Source organism: Aspergillus melleus (assembly GCF_016097325.1).
Source record: "Aspergillus melleus strain CBS 546.65 chromosome Unknown contig5, whole genome shotgun sequence".
NCBI classification, from domain to species: Eukaryota; Fungi; Ascomycota; class Eurotiomycetes; order Eurotiales; family Aspergillaceae; genus Aspergillus; species Aspergillus melleus.
The window spans coordinates 932,284-955,868 of record NW_025763374.1 but is presented as its reverse complement, the minus strand read 5'-3'; the positions used below and the strand labels follow the sequence as shown (position 1 = coordinate 955,868).

The 23,585-nt window shown below is 50.8% G+C and overlaps 7 protein-coding genes across 7 annotated transcripts; 3 read left to right on the top strand and 4 right to left on the bottom strand.

Moving 5' to 3' along the window:
• Positions 1-439: 439 nt before the first annotated feature.
• Positions 440-880, top strand: LDX57_008824 (Zn(II)2Cys6 transcription factor domain-containing protein; the record flags this gene model as incomplete). Its single annotated transcript, XM_046090548.1, has 1 exon — positions 440-880. The coding sequence occupies one exon, from the start codon at positions 440-442 to the stop codon at positions 878-880; it is 441 nt and encodes a 146-aa protein (XP_045946523.1).
• Positions 881-962: 82 nt separating this feature from the next.
• Positions 963-2,906, top strand: LDX57_008823 (uncharacterized protein; the record flags this gene model as incomplete). The annotated part of the gene is made up of 1 exon (XM_046090547.1): positions 963-2,906. The coding sequence occupies one exon, from the start codon at positions 963-965 to the stop codon at positions 2,127-2,129; it is 1,167 nt and encodes a 388-aa protein (XP_045946522.1). The 3' UTR covers positions 2,130-2,906.
• A 2,226-nt stretch (positions 2,907-5,132) lies between these two features.
• On the bottom strand, positions 5,133-5,991 carry LDX57_008822 (40S ribosomal protein eS24; the record flags this gene model as incomplete). Its single annotated transcript, XM_046090546.1, has 3 exons — positions 5,133-5,209; positions 5,307-5,554; positions 5,915-5,991. 3 exons carry the CDS (start codon positions 5,989-5,991, stop codon positions 5,133-5,135), a joined length of 402 nt encoding a protein of 133 aa, XP_045946521.1.
• A 290-nt stretch (positions 5,992-6,281) lies between these two features.
• On the top strand, positions 6,282-7,856 carry LDX57_008821 (protein-lysine N-methyltransferase; the record flags this gene model as incomplete). Its single annotated transcript, XM_046090545.1, has 4 exons — positions 6,282-6,527; positions 6,679-7,290; positions 7,505-7,640; positions 7,735-7,856. 4 exons carry the CDS (start codon positions 6,282-6,284, stop codon positions 7,854-7,856), a joined length of 1,116 nt encoding a protein of 371 aa, XP_045946520.1.
• A 445-nt stretch (positions 7,857-8,301) lies between these two features.
• Positions 8,302-11,067, bottom strand: LDX57_008820 (uncharacterized protein; the record flags this gene model as incomplete). The annotated part of the gene is made up of 2 exons (XM_046090544.1): positions 8,302-10,437; positions 10,879-11,067. The coding sequence occupies 2 exons, from the start codon at positions 11,065-11,067 to the stop codon at positions 8,302-8,304; spliced, it is 2,325 nt and encodes a 774-aa protein (XP_045946519.1).
• A 1,003-nt stretch (positions 11,068-12,070) lies between these two features.
• LDX57_008819 (putative Ran-binding protein (RanBP10)) lies at positions 12,071-14,449 on the bottom strand (the record flags this gene model as incomplete). The annotated part of the gene is made up of 6 exons (XM_046090543.1): positions 12,071-12,201; positions 12,278-12,787; positions 12,844-13,090; positions 13,144-13,274; positions 13,337-13,563; positions 13,644-14,449. The coding sequence occupies 6 exons, from the start codon at positions 14,447-14,449 to the stop codon at positions 12,071-12,073; spliced, it is 2,052 nt and encodes a 683-aa protein (XP_045946518.1).
• A 1,647-nt stretch (positions 14,450-16,096) lies between these two features.
• LDX57_008818 (uncharacterized protein) lies at positions 16,097-16,992 on the bottom strand (the record flags this gene model as incomplete). Its single annotated transcript, XM_046090542.1, has 2 exons — positions 16,097-16,490; positions 16,556-16,992. 2 exons carry the CDS (start codon positions 16,990-16,992, stop codon positions 16,097-16,099), a joined length of 831 nt encoding a protein of 276 aa, XP_045946517.1.
• Between the last annotated feature and the right edge of the window lie 6,593 nt (positions 16,993-23,585).

Genomic DNA, 23,585 nt, shown 5'->3' with positions numbered 1-23,585 from the left:
CTTCTGCATGAGCAGATGAATGGACAAAGCCACTCGTTCTTGGAATATTCTAGTTCACAGATGAGGTTATGACCGGTCGAAACACCCATCAGCGAATCAACGGGGCATCGTATGGCTTTGACCAACAGGAAAGGAGGAACAGTGAGAGAAAGAAAGTAAAATAAAAATTAAAGGAAATTGGAGAAAACAATCAGGGCAACAAGGGAAGACTGACACATGGACCTTAAAGTCAGACCTTGCTGCCGGTTTAAGCCCCCCTCATCCTTTCCGGTTCCTCTTGGAATACTAGACGGTAGTTGGAACATGCTGAACACAAGCCATCCCTGACCCAGTGTCCTTTTATGCTTTTGTCCCCCGGCTCCCTTCTACCTGGTGTTCCTTTCGAACTTTCTTGGACTTGGTTTTGACTTTGGATGTGAGTGAGTCTCGGTAGACCACCATGTTTTCGTCCACACTAATGAACGAAGCAATGGCCCATCCTTTCTACACCTCCGAGGATGAGGTCGTCTTTGACCAACCTATAAAGCGAGACCCTCTACCCATACCTCATCCAGTTCAAAGCCATGGAGCCCACGACCTGCTAGACAGGAGCACCGACTGCCCGAGTCCTGTTCCGGGACAAGATGGCAAAGGCCGAAACCCGGGGCGTCGTCGAATCCAGGTTGCAGTAAGTACTCAAACCTCTTTCGGGGATGAACAGTATCCATTTCTTACCGTCTGCCAGTGTCAGCGATGTCGGAAAAGAAAGATCAAATGCAGCGGTGATATGGGTAACAACCAGGGCTGTTCGAATTGCGCTTCCGTGGGAAATGTGAACTGCCAATTCTTGAGGGTGAGATTGACCCTTCTGGCCTCTGAGCAGAGAAAGACAGACTTTTGAGTGATATGTATGCTGAGACGATCGAATTAAGGTAAATTCGGCAATGTTGCAGCCAAAAGTGACCGGTTGGCCGTATGCCGCGATGAATGCCGCGATCTCTTCGTCCCAGAGGATAGGCTTCTATGCGCCTTCTATGACTCCGAAGATGGGACCACTGTCGGCCAATCCGTCTAGCTTTCGTGCCGCCTCGATATCACGACATGTGCCAACAACTTACGAAATGGGGCCCACCGATTGTCCATATCCCTACGGCCGCCACCCGTTCAGCATTGATCATGCAATCAATTACGAGGACGAGCCCTCTGATGCATACAGTATTCCCCAGACTTCGGGGTACTTGATCCCCAACACGCCCCCAACCGTTCTGGCAGACTACTGCGAAGCCCCATGGAACCCCAAGACGTGGAGCTCCGGCGGTGCCAGCACCCACCGGGTCCCGAATCATCATATCCTGTTCTCAGCTCCAACTTCCGAAGGCTGCGTGCACCCGCCGGCTTACCCATACCTGATTCCGACACTGGCAACTTCACCGTCGACTGACCCATCATCAGTGGCGCCCCCAATGGCACCCCTATCACCAGAAGGGCAGGTAGCCGACCGAATTCTTCCCAACCCTGCCGGTCGTTATCACATTGGCTTTCCGAGTCTACCGACCTCGTCGGAAGCCGTTTCGGGCGTACATCTTCCTCCAGACTACAGGGGATCCAACCCCTGGAGCAGCTACAGAGGCGTTACTGCAACACCCGACAGTGCCACTCGGGTCCCCGGACTGCCGAGCTCGAACGGAGGCTCCATGGGAACCAGTTCCATGACGAAGCCATTCCCTCCGAGCACACACGAGCCGGTATTAGGTTTCTTGCCAATGACTACGGTAGGGACGCCGTCATCATTGCTATCATCCAGCGGGACATTTACCACTGCAGCCCTGGATCCCTCTGAGTCGGGAGATGAAATCCGCAGCAACGACGGCCGACTCACGAGGGCCCTTTCTCGCGAGAATAGCCGCCTGCTGTCTATGGAGGGCGGCTCCGATACCTACCGGTATATCACCAGCGATAAGACGAGCAAGAAATGCTCCGAGGCGGGCGGTTCCGGACGGCCTGGGACCTTGGTCAATGGACTCCCCTACACGCGGCCCAAGCCATCGGACTGTGAAGTTTCATTGCCGTACGGTGCCCTCTGCACGGGTACATCCACCGAGGTGCACCGTCCGCCAGTCCCCGCTCTGAGTAACCCGGGGGGATTCTGATGCATGAATGCAGATTCGTTGGGGACATATTGCGCCTGACGGTATCCCATGGCTGGCGTCTACAGCCCCAAGTACCAGCGGTAATGGCTCTGTGCTCACACACCAGGGAACAAAAATCAGATAATTCCCTCATTTGATGTTCCCTACGAGCTCTTTTCCTCTTTCTCTCCCTGTTGCTACTTTAGATTATCTTTGTTTCAGTGTTCTTGATCCCCTCTCCTTGGTTCCACCCACCCTTTTCCTTGTCTGTTCTGGAGGCCTGGAAATGATTTCAAATATCCCCTTGACTGTACTACTTCCTTGGAACATCCACACATTCCTGCTTACTGTTTGCCATTCTAAGAACCAGAGAATAATGTTACACTAATACTGGGGCTGGGTTCGCAGGAGTGTTGTCGCATTAGGGTCGGCAATCTCTTTCATTATTCATTATTCATTATTTCCTTTTCATTTCATTTTTCGCCCACCGCGAGATAAACACCGGTACAAACAGGACCGGGCCGCAGTTCTCAGGGGCGTTTTCAGCTCGTGTTGGTTGGTTTGGTTGGCTGATCTTTTTTCTTTCTTTGTTTCCTGGCGGTTATCCTGTATGGATCTGTGTCTTTTTTCCTCTGTTGTCTTGTCTTATCTGCCCTGCTTTTCTGATCCATTATTGCTTGACTCGTTGATACCACCGCCTAATTGGGATCGGCGCATAGTGTGGCTCTTGTCTAACTAACATTTCTGGTTTTTTTTGTTTGTTTGAATTTTCATCGATTTGTAATGTGTTTAACCTAAACGGCGAAAGTAGTCAGCCATAGGTAGTTACTTCATTCATTTGAGAACAAAGAAATCATCTTTAATTTGTCTTACTTTATACTTTTGTCTGTCTTGTAGTTACGCCCTCATGGTTTGGGGATTCCAAATCATACGATGAAAATAACTCGGACAAAGGAGAGTGGCGGGGTGGACTTTTTGCTTGGATTCATGGGTTCTTGGATTGGTTGTGTAGATTTTAGATTTTATGTCCGATGTCAGATGTCTGAGGTTGTTAGTAGTTAGATCAGTTGTATAGATGTAGTAGTTCGTTCATATGGTCTGTTTCCACCATCAGACCATACATACACTTGCATAAATACATAGACACTAATTCAATATTCACAAAGAACGATCAACAGACCCTGGACTCTAGCTCTATATCACAGAACTGGAATCAAACACCTAGCCAATTAACTACTAGCTAATTCATCATCTCCATACCAATTAGTTAAAGCGAACGAAGGAAGGTGGCAACCCCCCACCCCCCGACGAAAGAAAAAAAAAAGAGAGGCGCATTAGACCCTTGAATAATCTCAACATGTACGACTTGAACAACCACCCAGTCAGACCAGACCAGACCAGACCAGACTTCCATGTCTTGTCGATGGTTTTATTTGGATTCCTTAAATCCCTCACTTTAGGCCAGCCACAGACTAGCTTTGAGACCTACCTCGGTCAGTCAGCAAGTAGTAGTAGTAGTAGTAGTAGTAGTAGTCCATTCTAGACCGAATTTAACCTTTCTACCTTTCGAGCTGAAGCGGATGGAAGCTGAAATCGTGGATTGAGGATGAGGGGACTGATTTCTGGATTCTGGATCTTGGATCCGGGATTCCGGGATGTGAGCAAACAAATCTAGATTAAGGGAGAGAGAGACAAGTAAGTATTTCGAGACAGGAGACAGAAAGGGTTACATGTACACGGCTATATTTACATTTTTACATGCTCTACCTTAGGTAGCAAAGCCTGTCTCCCGGGAGGTCTCCGTGTGTTCCTGCTTGTTGATCAGGCCATACATACTCTACCTGAGTTACTTCCTTGCTTGCTTGCACCTGCGTACCGTAGTTAACAACAGTACCAGGTAACGTACCACTCTCCTCCCTAGTACAGATATAGGTCCAAATATAACACTACCGACATAGAACATATTACCTACTACCAAAATATCAACACTCTCACCAAACCCGAACATCCCATACGCCGTTGGGGGAAACCGGTAGGACCTGTACCAGGCCAAACATTACATGTTGGGGACATGGACGTCTCGTGCGACTTGATCGTCGCTCCGACGAGAAGGGAGACGGAAGCGAGGTTCCCAACTGGGTGGTTCCTGGGAGGAGCTAGGGTACTTTACTCTGTAGTATGTGAGACGGGGGATGGATATACATAACTACATGAGTATGTGAATGTAGGTCTGGGGAAGGGCATGGGCATGGGCATGGGAAGAGAATCAAAATCCTATGGATGATCGACAGTGTTGGTTTTGGTTATTTCTTCTCTTTCATTCGATATGTATTGAATGAGTCGAGCTGATCTGAACCATATCGAATCATATCAATGACTGGATTCTAGAGGCATGAAGCAAGTTGGGATGGAAATGGTCAAAGTCAACAGGAAAAAGAAAAGATTCCTTATATCAAAAAAAACAGGTAAACATGGGGAAATCATTTATTTTGTTGTTCAATCCGTCCCATTCCCCGATTCCGAACACCGAGAAGTTGATTCTATTCTCCCCATAAAATAAAAACATGAAAAAAGGTTTCATCTCGGCTCGGGGTCAGTCTGTCGGTCAGGAAGTCCGGATCAGATAGACATATGGAAGACGCTGGCTTGGGCGTGGAAAAGAAACAAAGTAAAAGAAAAAGAAAAGGAAGTTCGCTTTTTTAGTTTTTTTCTTTTCTCAGTTGGTTTGCCTTTGTTTTTTTGTTCAAATCGTCACAAGGGTTGGTTTTCCACGGGTATGATAATCGAAACGGGGGCAAAGATGGTAAAGGTAGAAGGATCTAGCAGTATGGAACACACTGATAGACAACCCAATGGACCATTTGCACAGGTTGTAACCTATCATACACCCCCATAGGAGGGCCGCCATTATCATTATCGTCTTCTCCATCGCTATCATCCCCAGCCCCTGGCCGCATCCGAGTCCATCTCCAACAACCACCGCCTTCCCATTCACCCAGTCGAGTTTCCACAGAGAGAATGCGCTTAGTTCTTGGACTTCTTGGGGCCCTTGACCTTGGCGACACCGCGGAACTTCTTGGAGCGGTTCTTCCGTTGCTTGCCTGTAGGGATCTCTCGTTAGTATTGTGTACTTGGTATCTGCGATATCTGGATGTCGAGTGGATCGTCCAGATCTGGAGAATGAGAAGGATAACGTACGCTGCTGGCGAGAAGGCTTCTCCACCTTGGTGGCAGCACCGATACGGACGAGACGGTAGCGGGGCTCGAACTTCTTCAGGGCCTCGGTGGAGTCGTAGACGAGAGCGAAACCAGTGCTCTTGCCACCACCGTACTGCGTACGGAAGCCGAAGACGGAGACCTGGTCCTTGTTGGACTTGTACAGGTCGGCGAGCTTGTCGCGCAGCTCATCCTTGGAGACGTTGGCACGGTTGGGGTGGAGGACGTCCCTGTATGAGGAGTTGTTAGATGAGGAAATCTGGAGATGGTAAAACGAGAGTGAAGATGCTGGCTCGATCGGTGGTTGCGATTCCAGATTGAAAATCTCAGTTTCCATTCAGTTGGTTTGCCTTCTGTTGAATTTCTTCAATCATGATGAAGATGGATTGTCGTCGTATCGGATAACGCTTTCAAAACCCAGATATTTTCTCGTTCAAGAAAATTCACGCAGCATTTCCCCTCCTCCCCCTTCTTTTCTTTCCCAAGACGAAATTGAAAACCACCCTTTGCCGTACTGGAATTCGCAACCGCCGAGCACAAACCGGGATCAAAAAAACAGGTAGGATGGAAAAGTAAAGTGGAAGTCTTACACGACCATCTGCTTACGACCAAGCAGGGGGTTGCGGATGAACTTGCGAGTCCGCAGGGTAACGGGAGTGTCGGCCATCTTTGCGGTAGTCTGCGTCGTCGAAAGGGACGGAGAAGTTGAGGCGGGTGGGATTGTCGAAGTCGCTGTCGGCGGGCTCGAGATGTTCAAGACAATTTTGGGTTCCGTTTCGTTGTGCAGCGTGGGCTCTCGGCTAGCCTTCTGCGCTAGCCACTTGGGGTTAGGCGGCACGTGATATGCTTGGCACCGGGGGTGGAGTCGCTCATTATCCTCTGTCGCTCTTCCCTTTGTAATTTGTACTCGGTCTTTGCGATCATGTTGGATCTTTATTGCAGTTGTTCCTCTTCATCATGACTTCACCTGTTCTTCACCATGTCGACCTTCTCACCCGCCAATTCCACGAACAGGTCGACCCTCCCCTCCTACCCCTCCCCCAAGGCCGCGACATCGTTCACCCCGCCGTACAAAGCGCCATCTATGCGCACATGTTCGACGAGACCTCAGTCTGGCCCATCCCCCCGGTAAACTACCAGACGCGAGTGCTGAAGATGATTCTATCACGGATCGAAGAAGCGATCAGCGACCCTGAGGAGGATGTATGAACCCAACCTTGCCGATTGATCGCATTTCCTTTTCTGTTCTGCAAATCGCAAATCTATATACCCATATACATATAAATTCTCTCTCAATGCAAAAAAAAAATCAAATATCTTATCAAACAACCCTTTCTCTCTTCTCCCCATCCAGGAAATCCACCCCGACCTCATCTCCGCCTGGGCGACGCTCATCTCGCAACCAAAACCGTCCTCCACAATCCACCAAGCCCAACAACTAACCTACATCAAATACACCGCGCCGTGGCCTCCGCCGTCATCGTCATCCTCCGACCCCCCACGAACGATCATCACCTCCGAATCGCGCGGCCTGATCCTCGCCGCTGGCACCACGGGCTTCCGCACTTGGGAAGCTTCTCTCCATCTGGCGACGTATCTGTCGAGTACACCTGCCGGGGGGGCGCTCGTGCAGGAGAAGAGGGTCATTGAGTTGGGTGCGGGGACGGGGCTGGTGTCGATGTTCTGTGCGAAGTATCTGCGGCCGAGGAGGGTGGTGGCGACGGATCGCGAGCCGGCGTTGATTGAGAATATGAGGGATTGTGCGGGGAGGAATTGTCTTGAAAACAGACCTGGGGATGGAGAAGAGCAGGGACAATTCAGCGCTGCGGTCTGGGAATGGGGGACGCCGTTGGATGGTGAGAGCATGGATACGGCTGCACAACAGGACGGAGAGCCGATTTCGAATGATGAAAAGAAAGAGACTGCTGCCACACCTACATTCGACGTTGCCCTTGGTGCTGATTTGGTATGTCATCATCCCTCGTTCCTCTTTCCTCCCCTTTCCTCTCCTTTCCTTCCGACCCTTCTACCTCGTAGCATGGTATATACTGTATACTATATCCAATGGATGTTGGGTAAAGGACACCTAGATACATCTACAACCTATAAACTAAACCACAAGACCCGATCTCACGCGCAAACCTACCTACCCACGTACTTACTAACCCATCAACTCCCAGATTTACGACACAGACCTAATCCCCCTCCTAATCTCCACAGTCCACGACCTGTTCCAAAACCACGGAATCAAGGAATTCGTGATCGCAGCGACATTGCGGAATCAGGAGACGTTTGGGACGTTTTTGCGCGCTTGTGGTATGTTCTCATCTCTTTCCCCTTTCTTTCTTCCTTTCTTTCCCTTCCACTTTCTTCTCCTCTGTCGGGTCGAAGCTTACTTGCATGGGTGTAGAAGAGAATTCGTTCACAGCGGAGCAAGTATCGTTTGAATCGCCGTCCAGGGAGCAACAGACGGGGTTCTTTCATTCGACAGATGTGCCTATTCAGATGTATCGGATTACAGAGACAAAGTAATAGAACTCTTGGTAATGAATAAAGAGCCAACATGCTTATCTATTTGCTGGCTGTTGCCCGGATGTTGCAAAGTAAAAATTATCATGCATTTTAAAGGACAGGAATCTGACGTAGGCTTTCTATCTGTTGGCCACGCTACCACTTCTAGCGAGTCAACCCTTCTGCATCTCGTTCTCTGGTTAGATAGAATGGCTAGCAACAAATTCCTCTCAAGAATAAGGTCCGGTGGGGTATCAGGTTCAAAATTGATCTATAAACAAAGACGCCTTGTGATGGAATCGCTATGCATCACATGCAAAAGGCAAGACAGTAGGAGATATATAAAGGATGGACAAGATGGCACGGCTCAGTGCAAGTATATAATAAGTACAAAGAAAAGGATGGGCAAAGTAACATAGTGGGAGCCACGTATACACAAGGTACATGACAGGTATTGTGAGCAGGATCATTCGGCTAGACTCTCCCTCAACAGATTTTCGTCAATCTGTTGGGCGTGTATAGCAGATGGCGCTCGCGGAGAAGGTCGGAATCCCATGATCGGGCCCTTTTGGTTGACCCCTGGATACCGGAACCGCAAACTCGGAACCGACTCGGCTTTGAGGTTCGATGTTTTACTGCTGATAGACGGATTGGAGGACCCCGAGCGCATGGACGAAGCGCAAGACGTTGTTTCCTCTTCTGCATGGGGCTCTAAGGATCCGTCAGTCGCCACGGCGGCGGTGCCCCAGCGCCCCCGGACCCAACCGCCCACACGGCGACTGAGTGATATTTTCCGAGCAGGTATAGGGGCGGTGGACTGGGGACGAACAACGTCCATGGACGCAGGTCGGGCTTCCGGAACTGGGTTTCCGCTGGCAGCAACAGAAGCCAGTAACGTCTGGGGAGACTGCTCTGAGCTCCTGGAGGGCTCGCGACCGGCAGTGACGGTGGTGGTTGCGGTCACCGGAGTGGTGGAGAAGCGGTCGGTCCCATACGACATGATTCGGCGTGTCATGTGCACAGGTAATGTGGCGGAGGGCAGCTCGCTCAGGCGTGACGGGCGGCGACTAGGGGTGTGAATGTCCATTCCTGCCACCGAGAAGAGACTTTCGTGAGACGCGGCCCGGCGATGGGATCGATAAGGTGTGGAGAAGGCTTCGTCTGGGATGGCTGGCGAACCAGCCCGTTCAGATCCCGCATAATGCACCGACGACGAAGAGTCTTCCCGTTCCTCTGGGATGATAGGTTCAAGCGGCGCCCTGTCGCCGAGATCTAGGCTGTACTCGTTGAAAAGGTCGTCCTCCAGGTGATCATCGCCACGACCGTCGAGCCCATCTGGTTCATCCAGCGGGCGAGACCCCGCATCGAACGGACCGTTCTTGCCGCCGTAATTTCGGAGAGGAGATAGGAGGATAGTACTGTCGGGACTTGTGGCTTGGGACGAGAAGCCGCGGTCCACCCGGTCGAAGATAGACGATGTTCGATACGCCGACTGCGGCGAACTCGCCAGCGAATCGGCCGTGGGCGATTGCAATGACCACCGATGTGAGGACCCGGGAGGAATAGAGACTGAAGTTTGAGATAAGATAGTAGATGTGGAGGACGTGGAAGACTGAGATCGATGCGTGGACTTGCGGGCCAGCTGCGTGCCAGAAGCCGAATGCAAGACCGAAGGACTGCCCAGAGAGCGTCTCTTCTTCGAGCGACGGAAGAGCGTGGCCTTGTCTTTCTTCGAACTGGCTGACACCGGTGGCGTATGGTAATGATGGTGGATGTGAAACTCCTGCGACACTCGGCGCGGTTCTTTCGACTCGAGTTCCTGACTCAGAGTCGTTGCAAGCTGTGGGGGTCCCTGCCCAACCTCGCCCTCGGTTGTCGATGCCAGCGGCTGGTGTGACAGAATCTGATCCCGCAGACTTTGCACCTCCTGGTTTGAACTCTCGAGCATTTCCCGTAACTCCACGATCCCCATTTGCAGGTTGGCATTGTCCTGTAATATATCCCGAACGAAGCGCGACACCACAGTTCCGCCGTGTTCACGCCCCAACTCTTGCGCCGCCGCGGCTCCCTTTAGCCGTCCGGCGGCGCCGTCAAGTTCTCGTTCCACGGCCCGTCTCCGCTCCATGCGCTGGACCAAATCCGAATGACGCTCGCGTTCTTCGCGGGCTTCCTTTTCGATCCGATCGACCTGATCATGCAGGTCCCGCAGGGTACACTCGGCGTTCTTCCAGCGTTGCACCGCCGACTTGGAGTCTTCCTGGGCAGACAGCAGGCTTTCTTGCAGTTTAACCTGTTCTGCCTCCATGTGAGCCAGCTGCGCTTCGAGGTCGGCCGCACGCGCAGCCGACGCTGTTAATTTGCGAAGCTCGGCCTCGGCGTTCTCCAAGCTGACGGCCAGCGATTTAGCATGGGAATCCGAATCCGCGACAGCCTGGTTTAAACCGTCCAGCTGTTCCAGTAGACCACGGTTCTCCTCGATAATGCGCGCGTTCTCAGCCTGGGCCAGCCGCTTTTCGCGTTCGAGATTTTCGATGTTGGCGAGTAACCGATGACGGTCCTCCTCGGCCTCGGCCATGTAGGATTCATGGCGATGAAGTAAAGCCTGCAGCGCAAAGGTTAGCGATGACGAGCTCATGTCGACGGCCGCCGAGGCAGCTTTCTCATGGGAGGCAGCCATGACGGACTATAACGCAGTGGGATATGATAGGAGACCCGATCTTTGCCGTCGCCATCGGAGGTGAGGTGGAAGTTGATAGAGTACTCGAATGCATTGTTTGTTCTTCATCCGGTTTGGGACCGAGTGTGACGAAAAGGGTAATATGCAAATTCCAGAGCGTAAACAGAGGAAGTAAACAACCAGGGAAGCACAAGCCCCACCGAAATGGATAGATGTATACAAGGAATAAAGAGAAGGGAAAGGAAAGGCAGGAATCTATCTACAAACGAGCTCGAGGCCAACAGGCACAACCCCGCTCAAGTATGGGCAATGACGACGGGACGGTATGGATCATCAGGCACAAAGAATGAGAGGCCTAATACGTACCTGACCTAATCTAGCAGCAGTCGCAAGGTCCTTTTCCAGCCCCTCCAAGGCGACATTATTGTGGTGAAGGAATGCGCAATCATCACGGCCACAACAGCAGCGGAGGGCCGTCGGAGTGGTGGCCGAGTGGGTAGGAATGCAGGGAACCTCACTAGCCAGGTCCGAACTATGTGGACGGGAGGAATCCATGGCTGGTCAGTAGAATGCGGCCTTTCCCTTTCGCACGAGCGAGAATAATGTGCTGGCACCCCTTGACGGAGCAGTGAGCTGGGGGGTGGAGGCGCCAGATCATCGAGCTAGAAAGTGATGAAACAGGGTAGGTGGAGTCGGGAGTGAGTTGTAGACGAAGTTCACCACCGATGACAGAGCAAGAAGAAAACGAAAGAAAGAAAGAGAGAGAGACGGAGAGATCGGCCCAGGAATCTCTCTCATCTCCACCTTCGAAATCGAGAAGGAAAAGGAAAAGAAAGAAAGACCGACGGTCGTGCCTGCCGCCTCCAGAGACCGCCGTACGGTCACCGCCTCGTTTTGTCAGCGTCCGTGACCGCCACTCCCGCCGGTATTGTGGTATCATCCATACATGCAATACATCCAGCATATGACGCAGTTCATGCCTGAGGTGTCTCTTCAGCGTTCCTCTCCACTGCAAGACATACATACACCATACTCCGATACAGATCACTTCAAACTCATAGCATAGATTGTATTCTTAACTCCTATGTCCCACATATTAAATCCTCAGGTTAATCCCAGGGAACAATGACTTCTGCACAGCGCATTGCTCGCGTCCAGGATCGTCACCTCGCATTGACGCCCAATATCTCCTGCGCCCCCTGCAGATGCATCATATCGATTCGCTGACAGGCCTTATGTCCGCTGTCCATTGTCCGCCCCTCGGCAAAAAGAATACAAGCGTTGAAAATAGACTGAAGCGGAAAAAAACAAAGAAGCGTCGACTCATGACATGGGGGACTATATTACCGGTTCATAACCACCGAACCTGTACCTCTGAGTGGTGATGATAAGAACGGACAAAGGGCCTCGGAATCAAGGGATACATAAATGAGTTGGGAAACGAAAAGTGGAACGAATGGTCGTTCGAGTCAGTCTTCAAGATGCCAGGTCCGCCCGAGAAAAAGTAAATAAACAATAGTAAACAATTCCATCTCTGCCCGGTATGCGAGTGAAGAGATCAAAGCAAAAAATCATTTCGCACGTTGATAAACGCCCCGGCGCCGCCCTCTTCGCTAATCTCGGTAACCAACACTTCGGTCTGCTGGTATAGCCGCTCCAGAGCAGCCGATGAAGATTTGCCCAAAGACACTGTCAGATGTTAGTTTCTACCCGTTCAAATATCTCTCCTAACGCCAAGGCCGACCGGGAAAGAGAAAAGACCTACCTAAAATGGCCGAGTTCAACTCCTCTGCAACCGCAATCCGTCCGGCAGGGTCGAGGTAATGCCCATGCACCGACCGTTTCGGGTCTGGATATGCCACCAATGAGAAGATGTCATCCAGCATCTTCTTGTCGCCTCCACGCTCGTCGTTCAGGTAGTCCAAGCGCAGCTGCTGCCCGTATTGAACCGCTTCGGTGAGAAGGATGTTGGATTTGGCGGTTTGCTCCGGTTCCTCCATGTCCATTCCGTCCGCCTCCCAGCCATCTCCGTTCTGCTCGTCGAGCTCCATCTCTTCGTCCAGGATGGCGCTGCTGTCATGTAGTCCGTTGGACGCCTTGGCCTTCTTGGACGCCGCAAGGGACAGCTCGTGGCAGCGTCGCATCATCTCCAAGAATTTCCGGCACCGTAATCTAAAGTGAATATGGGGGAATGTCTGCAGAACATTCGCGTAATAGGCGTTGGTATACTTCAAGGCCTTGTCGATATCCCCGTCCAGTATAGCCGCTCGTATTTCTGCCCATACAGTTAGTCAAGCCCGAGACATCGAGTAACAGTATCAGAATACTTACTCTGTCGATTGACCGCTTCGATGTCCTCCTCCACCTCATACTTCTTGAGCGGCTCCTGGCGACCGTTCTCCAAAGCGGCCGACTCCGACGCAACCTCCTCGGCAAAAGCCCGGGCCGTTTCCACGTAACCGTCATGAGCCAGGAACTGTGCAACGAGCTCTTGAAGTAAAGCAGATTCGTCTAAAGGTGGCTGAAGGTTGGCAGTGTTGGTGGCCCGGATATCTGAGTAGACCGAGGATTTCTCTTCCTAGAGACCCGTTTAGCCCATGGATGGCATAAAAGAAGTTTCTTTAAACGTACCTTGACCATTCCATCGATATCAAACATGAAGGGTTGCTGGCCGAAGTTTGCAGCCAGATGAACGGGGGGTTGCTTCTTCATGCCCACCGACGGGTACACCTTGACGTTTTGCAACTCCCGGAAAGCGTTGCCTGAGAAAATTAACCCAGTAAGCCCTATGTCAATACAGAAATTTCAAGAGCTTTGTACATACCGAGAAAGACGCCGTTCTTGGTGAAGAAAGCACATCCCGTCGCGAAGTTCACTCCGCAGCCCACGGTATCGTTTTGACCGAAGGTAGGACCGTATTGTTTTCCTTGTCCTTGGCTTTCGCCAAAAAATGATTTACCATCATCGCCGTGATAAGCCCACGATTCTTGCTCCCACCCGGGGAGTCGTTCAACCGACGCTTTTGTACTCGAAAACCCGATGCCGATCATTCTGTGGTAGTTAGCATGCTAATACTTTCCCTTTCCCCGCCTTGCTTTGAGACCTGGAATCATTGTATCATATGAACATACCCTTCTTTAGGCTTCGAGAGAATCGTTATCTCGAAATAGTAGATGCCACACTGCGGAGGCATTGGATTATCTGCACGTACGGCGGCGGCTTCGTGCTCGTGCTTGTTGACAGGCCCCGTGTACCGGACCTCCAGCCCCCCATTTGTCAGTTCCAGACCGGCATATTTATCGCCATCACTCCAGCGAGATGGCAGAGGCAAGAGATGATCGTCGTCACCGGGCGGCTCCCTCTCGATGATATCATACGTCATCCCGCGGTGGGAGGGCGTTATCCGAGGTAGGCTGGCCTGGCTGGAGGATGTGGAGAGAGGATTATTAGGGGTCGAAGCGGAGCAGAGGGCATCTCGTTGGGATGCCTGTTTGGCTCTTCGGGCGGCATCGAGGCGGGAGATGTAGCGGGAGTTGCGGAGGTAGGAGGGCGTGAAGAACGGGGCGACGGGATCGGAGAGCCCGCCCGGGTTTTGAAATAAAAGATCGGAACGAGAGAAGTCGGCGTATTTGCGAGAGTAAGGAGGGAGGGAATCGCCGGGTGACGTCCTCCAGGAGGAGTTGTTCATCTGCATGTCTGCATCCACGGCGGCCGAGTGCCTCAGCAGGCGGCCTTCGGGATGAAAGGGTGGGGGATAGGAAGAGGTGGAGGTGGAGGGCAAGAGATGCGAGTAGTCGTTGCTCGGGGGCGACAGTGCGGTGCCGGACAGGACGGAGGCGTAAGATGAGCGACGGGGAAGAGAAGAGATACTTGTTGGGCCGGAAGATGAGGTTAGAGGAGCTCGAGCTCCATCGGAGGGGGGGAAAGGTGCATCCATAGGGGAATCGTTCGCGGGTCTTGGAGCCAACGAACGGGGCGGCGGCGGGTACTCCCTCTTAGTTCGATGGGCATAAGAATTGGCGCTCTCTCTTCTATCGCGCTTTCTCCCCCTCTCACGCGAGCTGCTCGGGTGCTTTACTCGACAACGGTCCGGTCAAGACACCACCATTTGCCTCGGATAATCTCACGCACTTGTCCACTGGGCTGGTCGAGGTCCCGGAGCGGGTTCAATGTCGTGTTTCTGTACGATCTTGCGCAGTGTTCCTATGGAAGGTCACGGCTTTCCATAAACGGAGAGTGGAGCACCGGCGTAGTAGCAACAAGTCACCCACGGCGTCAATGTCAAGGCCTTGGAGTATCTTTCTTCTGTGTCCATGTACAGGAGGCAGACAACGGGACTCAATCAGAACAAGATTCGCTCAGTAAAAGGGGGTTCTGGACGACGGTCTTGATCCAACAGAATCAGGGAACCAGCATAGACCCGATAGCCTGCGTTTGGTCTGTGTGACAGGTCGGGGAAAGCAGAACTCCAACACTACAGGGAGATCCTCCAATACGGTAAATCTGACAGAAATTGTGGGGAGGGGAGGAGAAAAAAAGTAGAGTCGAGGAGAACGAGACGGCAAGAATCACCCGACAAGAAACAATAGGAATGAATGAATGAATGACTGGCCTGACAAGGAATGCTGCGGGGGGGAAGAAAGAGAAAGCACGGGATTCGGGCGCTTTGGGCCTGAAGATGAGCCGGCCGTACGTAACGCTCAATTGCTACTCAGTAGGTACTCAATACTCAGGACAATGAATTCCTTGCATGTCTGGCCTTGACCCCTCTTCCTTCTCCTTCAGATGCAACTATCCGATCAGTCTTCGAACCCCTCTCGCCATGACTTCATCATCCCGGTCCCTCCAAACGGTGACGAGCGTATGAGCCCGGAACAAATATATACTCAGAATGTACCAAGTAACGAATCAATCCCCGCCATCCATCATCCCTGCTGTCAAATTTGCAAAATACAAAGGATCCAGTTCCGATCACATAGAATAAAACATATACTAAATCCTCTCATGCTTTGGTCCAGGTAGATCCCCATCTGTGGTTCCATCTGTTTTCTATCTATCTACCGCATGCCTTTTTCCTCCTTCCCCATCCCTATCATAACACCGACTGGAACTGACAGATGCTGCGTTGAAAGGGATACCAAATCCAATGTTTTCACAACCCTAGTGGTACATAACTTATTCGTAGATAACAATTAGAGCAAAGGTAAGATAAGAAAGAGGGAGAACGTGAAGAACAAAGGAACCAAGCAGGTTCGTAGGGAGAAAAGTAAGATGAAACGTCCTTGTGGTGAATGAACGGGACAACGATCTTTTTCCACTCTTTCAAACTGGACCGCTAGGCCAGTCCCTCGACAATAGATAGACCAATTACAAAATATTGACCGTAAACTCCAGACCGGCAAAAAAAAAAAAATACAACCCCAGACGACAAAAAGAGAACAAGAAACGCTCCAGTATCTGCCCAATAGATGGAAAGGAAAACACAAATAAAAACAACAGGGCGGCAAGGTATGAAAAATCGGAGTCAAAAAGATAATGTACAGAAAGAATGTAGAGATGCAAATGGTGGACGTAGGTCAATGGCCTACGCAGCCATGGCCATGGCAGGCGCAGGCGAGGAGGCTTCAGTAAGGTTGGGAGGAACCGGCGTGAGGTCCCCGTCGCCTGAATTGCTCTTCTCGCTGGGAACTCCGCTGGCACTCTGGTTGGCCTTGCTGTCGCTGTCACCCGTCTCGAGGACACCCTCCTTGATCTCGCCGTTCGTTTCCGAGACTTGAGGCCGAGGGGTGCGCCAGCTGGACAGGTTCCAATTTACACCCGTGAAGCTCTTCAATTGAAGAGGCTTTCGCTCCCACTTGCGACAGGGAGCCCCGGTACGATCCAGGGCACGAAGACCGGCGTTGATGGCACCGGTGTTGGCCTTGGGTCCGAGTCGGTGGCTTGCCGCTAGTTTCACGTGGTCGACGGTGCCGTCGTCACTACAAGACAATAAGTTAGTATGAGTGATTCCGTGAATGGAGACAATAGAAAGATTTGAACGTACAGTCGGGGCTTCTTCTTGGGACCCGGCTTGCCTCTCGGCTTGGGTTGCGTCTCGGCCGTCTGGTTCAGGCCTCTCTTACTACCCGGTTTGGGGCCCGGCATGCCTTTGCGGCGAGGAGTGTCGGCAGCCGACGTAGCGGCCGCTGGTGTAGAGGCGGCATCGGACGCGTTGTCCACAGAAGATGGAGGGATCGGAGCCTCGGCGAAAGACGAGGCGGGAGAAGCTTCCTTCTCCTTGACGGGGGTTTCGGCAACGGGCTCCTGGATCTTAGGAGTGCTGTTCTTCCTGGACTTCTTGTCCTTGGGTTCGGGAGGCGGCGTGGCAAACTGGCTCAACGCTTCGGGAGACAATTTGAGGACCAGGACCCCTTTGGAGGCCCCCGATCGACTAGAGCGACCGTTGGTGGCCGACGACGTAGCAGAGCTAGAGGCAGGCATGACGTTGACGGCCTAGTGGTTTGCGTTTGGCAACGACTTGTAGGAGAGATGCAGTGCTGTCGCTGGAGAGAAGGCTATTCACTGAGCCGGTGAAGAATTCCTTCCCTGGGGGTGTTGGACTAATAAGTGGTGGAAGCCGTCCCCTGCGCAAAGTGGCAGTGTTTTTTTTCTGAGGCAGGTCGGGGGTCGTAGTGTTGAAATAGGTTTAAAAAGGGAGACGGACACCGGGGGAGGGGAGGGGAGCGTGTGTGACGAAGCACGGTGGAAGATTGGTTGCGATGGGGTTGCGTGGTTCCGAACCAGAAAGGCGACAGGTGAGCGGCAAGTCGGTAGTCACGGTCACGGCGAGGCTTGTTGACGATAGGAGAAATGAGGCCGAAATGACATAGTCCGGGGGTGGTGGAGTAGAAGCTGAAGATGAGAGGGAAGGTGGTGAGAATGAGTCGGGATGGAAGAGAGAGGGAAGGGGGGATGGGAGAGAGGAAGAAAAGGAGAGGAGTGCGAGACGGCAAGGCCGGGGGGATGGAAGGGATAAAGATGTGGTTTCATTATTGTTGGTGTGTTCATCTCGTCTACTACTAGACTCAGACTTTGTTCTGCGGCGGCAGACTGTGGTGCAGCCCAGCGGATTTGCAAGAGAAAGGGAAGAGACCTTCCCTAAGGTAGAGACGGGGGGGCTGTAAGGTACGCGTCCGGTACCGAGGGTTTTTTGTCTTTTTTTTTCAGCTTTACGCGTGAGAGCAGTCAACGCGGACGTCATCTGGTACGTGTAGGTGACCAAATTTACAAGTATTCTCGATGCTCGATAGAGACGATCAGGGAGATCCTGGTATTTCTGTTACGGTAGCGTACAGGTATCGTACGCAGCAGGTACGGCTCGGCGTTACGGCCAGGACTGATTACTGTCCCCAAACAGGCAAGTGGATGAGTCAGCCAGTCCTGTTGAACCTCATCTACGGAGTACATTTACATCAATCTCTCTTTTGTTCACATTCTATCCATTCTCATCTGATGTACTTGGATCATCTCCAAGGCCTCTGACAATATCCTCCAAGATTAATATCTCGAATTGATCTTCCGTTCATTGCTCTTCTCCCCATTCTCCCCATCTGCATACCTTTACCAGGCCTCCGCATTCAACCAGCCTTTCCACCGCTTCCGTCCGGCGTTCATTCGCAGCGATCAGGCCCAATTAATTACGGGAGGATCCATTCCAGCTCCATCGGATGATTTTTCTACTTTTCTTCTCGTATTGACTCTTACGGGCTGAAAGCCTGGACTGCCTTTCCACTGCGTCTCCCTGCTACGAACTAACTTACCAGAGGGTCACGATCTCCCACCAGCATCATGTGGATAGACAATCATTCTTTCTTTGGAACTGATTGGAGTGCCGGGCACAATCAGAAGAGTTGGCCTGTCTCTTTTTATTTTTTTTGTCTATTTTTTTTCTCTCTATTTGAACTAACCTCAAGGAACACACCTGCAAATCAAACCGCTTGACGCCCTGGCTCGACTAACAGATCGACCGGCGGACAATCAATAATCACGATTCCACGACCCAAGAAATCCGGCTCGCCACAGTCGGAACGCAATTGACGCATGGACCGGGACGATGGGGGAAAAAAAGGCGCACCTATTCGAAAATTCAACCCGACTGACCCGGTTTATCCACCGTTCTGTTTCTGCTTCCCTTGGGATGCACTGGCTCGTCGACCGGTCTTTTTGGTTTTCGACGCTCAGTAAACTAAACATGAAAATAATAAATAATTTCCATCCCAGATCCTTCTGTTCGCTTGCAAACGGACGGACCATGAAACCAACTTGGTACTCGACACACTAGACTAAATTCTTTACTATTCAGTACATACTATTACCTACTAGACAAAGAATTAAACATCAACAAGTAATTGAAATATAGCACCCGATCAGGTCATCCATGTTCATCCAGATCACTCCAGAGGAACTCAAAAAGTATCACCCTTCAGGCAACTCGCCTGACCCGCTTACCGCCTCCCCAGCAACCTCCAGCCAAGATCTGACTTATTTCCCCTGTCCTTCCGAAGACAGCTCCTCTCGTGTGTCTCCGCACGATGAAATAAATATCTTGCCCTTTGTCAAGGTTGTACCTACCCACTTGCACTGTGTCATGAAACAGACTGGGCATTTGCAAGACGTCGATGAAGAGCCTTGATACCTAATCCTCAATTCGCACGTTCTGATCTCCCACGAGCGAATTAAGCAGAAGCGCCAGGGCGACGTGGCAACGAGTAATGAACGTCGAAAGAAGACATAGCGTCATCGCCTCAATGGGCACCAGCTCTGGAAATTCCTATACAGAATTGATCTAACTCCCTCAAGATACCTTCGTATCGCAGTCTGATGAGAGACATCGTCTGTCTTGACTCGATTACAACAAGGGAATAGAGGTATCTAACCACATGCCAAACCGAACCGAACCAAGCCGAGCTCCCTCGGAGTCTCTTCCCGTTGCTATCAGAATATCGGATTGGCTTCCCTTTGATCGCATGGACTGGGCAAAGAGCCCTACCGTCAAGGTTCTTTCAAGAGAGAAGGACTCTGTCAAGCCATAGAAGCACCTTAACCGGATGCCAATGTGGATGTCGAATAGCGGACGTGTGGATCATGACGACGGAGAGTAGTTCCAGTGATCTACCATTGAGTATGACCGAGGTGGACTTGTGAGCTGGTACGTATGTGAGTATACTAAGGCATTCTAGTGCAATAGCCTCCATATGAGGTTTCTCGAACAGTCAACATTCAACAGTCGACTGTTCTCTACGCAGTAAACTTTATATTCAAGAAGAGTGCACTGCTATGTAGACATGGTTCATTTGGCATCAGAAAGGTTCCGGGCTAATGATTAACTTGATAGACCATGGATATCTACATTGCTTTACTGCTGGGTCTTCGGAGTAAGGAAAATCAATACCCTGAATCGATGAACGCGAAATCAGAAGCCACAAAATTGATGATAAAGCATACATGCTACCGTCTATTACTTCCCTAGTTGGACTAATCAATCGACCATGGTATACCCCAGACTCTTCCATCAAATTGACTATCAAGCTCCCATATAGTTTGTTGCAGAACGAGCACCACCCAATTGTTCGTGTGTATGAAATGGAGAGGTAATGTGGCGACTTGATAGTCGCTTGCACTATTACAATGAAGGTAGCATGGTCATATATGACAGGCATGTATGCTGAAACCACTGCATTTTGGTCTCATCTTGCTTTGCGTCACTTGACATTTGGCATGGTCTGTGAAAAAGCGGTATTCAAGCAGCAAGAATGAAAGGGCTACGACTGAGTGGAGTACATAACTGGTTGTGTTCATATTGTCATGGTCCCTCAGTGCTTGAGTCGCGGTCGACGGGACCTGTTGGTCCTGTCCCAATGCCAGGCCAGGCGGACAATGATCGTCAACCTCGAGCGGAGCGGTAAATTTGCGAACAAGGTTGCTCTGTTCTACCATTGTGTCGAAAACATTGCCTGAGGTAAGCCCATGCGGAGTTTCTAGGCAATAGAATGGAGTAGCCACTAGGAGTGTGGCCAGTCGCTTGAACTATTTCCATTAGATGCCTTGCAGCTTGTTTGAGACAAACCTCAAGGGTTGAACTTAGAGAATCATGTCGAACTGTAATGCTTGGGATGTAGTGGGCTCTGTTTATCGAGTGGATAGTAGCAGGCTTGCGGAAGCTATAGAAGCATGTCGGCAAACAGCACGAGCCACGATGGTTTATCAGTATTTGGTTGTTACCAAGCATATTATCCTACAGGTCACACATCTTATAGATGATTGTGTCGATGGTACTCATAAATCTTTGCTGAAGAGGCCTGGTCAATTCAAGGTAGCATCCCATATGCCATTGATATGGCCTTCGCTTGTAGATGCATTTGTTTGACTTCTCTGGGGGCTTTCCATTCTCAGTGACCACGACCCATTCGCACCACTTGCTCTGGCGACAGTCAAGGGCAGGTTGTTGACCTCTCTTTCTCCGTTCTCCTTTGCGTTTGATTGCATTTTCAATTGTTTCGAAGCCACTCTAGAGGAGTTCAACTAGCAAGGGAGAGCATTTCTTCTTCGGCTTGCTGACGGGGATATCGTAGTGCTAAAACTCATTAGTATGGACATGTTTCTATAGAACAAAAGATAACACCCATACTCGGATAACTTGGGTACTTAAGATGAGAAAGGGCTTGTCTATACCGCAGATTACCGTTGGCCTTGCTGCTAATTCAGTAGCCTAGCCTGCTGAGATTCCGGACGGACATGGCTTTTGATAATGATTGTTTTGATGCAAATCTAGTCCAGCTAGATTTATTTCTTCTCCGAAGTCAAAGTACTCTGACTCGAAGAATCTTCAAACGATTGAACAAGTTTTGGCGGAGCATGCGGAGGCACTCCTTGTGCAATTCTTTCACAACCCAAGAATTATCCACAGGTGAGTGCTATATTGGACGCACCTGGATCAGTGTTTCGATTGTTTGACTCGTCTCTTAGCCTTAGCAGGTCCAGAGATAATCCCGTCTTTAGGCGCGATATTCCCTGCACTCCATTGATGAAAACACCAGTAAAGGAGGGAGATGAAGTTTTTGCCTTCTCATCGCAAAATCCCGCAACGATTGTGAAGGTTTTTGCCTTTGGCCCGGGATAATGATGTTCATAACAGATCATGAAGCTTGACTTCCCAAGGTCCACACCCGCGTGCTTAGTATTTTAAAAGACCCATCGTCTTTGAGGTGCTCCTATAGAACGTGACGTCTTTCATCGACACTCTACTTGTCGTGAAAAATGCATGTTGTGAACATTCGTGCTGGTCCGACAGTCGTATCAAAGGGGGCACGCTGCCTATCGTGGGGATCCGCATCTTTATGGCCACTATGCGACTAGAATGTACCTCATATTCGAGGAGGTTCTCTGCCTCGTTGTAAATTGTCACAATCGGGAGGTTCATATGCAATATCTGTGCTGTGCCACCATGGCGTCTGCATTGCCCGTTCCAACAAATCAGGGCTATTCAATCGTGCTTGTTCATGTTTCTCGGCTTGGGACTCTTCATGGCGGTTGAAATTCGGCATAAAGCTCTGATTTCTGATCCAGTGAAGACGATCCAGGTCTTGTCTGGCAGTAGCTAGCTCAGCACGGAGACGATTGATATCTGACTCTTGAAAGGTTTGTAGCAGCCCGCCTGCTGCTCCTGGGCCGCAAACTTCAAAAGCGCCAGCCCGGTCACGGTTTTGCCCAGCCCACATCCGTGCGGATGAGGCGTTGATTTTCGCGCTCTATGGCAAGGTAGTCCTCCCATGTCCGCAGACGCAGAAACTGTGCCTCTGACCAGGGGGATGCCTTATACTTCTATACACCCTTAGAAACGCGCATCTCGCCCAATTGCGGTTATTCCGTACACCGGGTGCAAAAATTCATTCTTCTGTTCTTGACAACTTTGGCTGAAAGGCCCAGCAAAGCGAGAGGAACACTGGGCGTTTTCCTCAATTGGGGGTAATCATGATTGATGGTTTTAGAATGGACAGACTAGAGCTATTTCTCCCGCAGCTTTCCGATTCTGGTATGTATGTTCTTTGCTGCGTAGATCTATCGCTTTACGCCACTATTTGAGACATGGAGTACAGATGCGGATGTAAGCCGGTTCTATATAGAGGCGCGATGCGTCTTTGGATCTCGGCCTCGGTCCATAGAACCATGGTTGTTGGCAGAACTGCGGTTGTTAATTTCCGGAAATTTTAGTAAGATTGATTTAACTCACAAAAGTTGGTACGAGAAGTTTGCTGCCGCCAATTCTAGGAACTGATGAGAGCATTCGCCCTCTCGGCCGTTACTTGACCGAGTAACAAGCCGATTGAGGTTGGTGCTTGGGACTACCATGAGTTTGAGTCCCAACCCAATATAGAACTGCTCAACGCAGTGACAGGCCCGGCATTGGCCAATATAGCCAGTCCAGGTCCCCTGAGTGACCGAGCGAAACGCTATATCGATGCTGCAATCTAGAGATTCTGGGACATTGGGATTTAAGAAACTGAAGGTTGTAAGAAGGACAATGTAATGGAAATTCTACTCCTCTGGCTATGAAAGATAGGTAAGTGACTTGCTTCGTATATTCACACGGATACTGAATTCACGACTTGATATTCCCTAAGCATACGGACTTGGTCGTGTCCTGCTAAATTCACAACTTGACCTTGGTGAAGCAAATCTGCCTGGATCATGTTGAGTCTTTCACTATTCCTCTCCAGTGTGGTAGTCTAGCACACCTCTCGAAATCCAGTTCTCGAGCATCCTATTGTCATCCGTTAGTAGTCTGCCGTGAAACAGAATTGGTGCTAGACACATCCTACGCGAGACATTTGCTGCCAGCTAGGTAAAAAGGCGATAGACGTAGCCTCCGTAGCCAGAATCTCAAGAAGTCTTCGTGTATGCATCAGACAGGAGTGGAGTAGGTCAGTCTATAGAGCGCCGTGTCTCGGCGGGATAGTCACTCCGCACCCGGACAGCGATCGGCAGAACGAGGCTCAGACCAACCTGACCGCCAACCCCATGCTGACCGCTTTCAG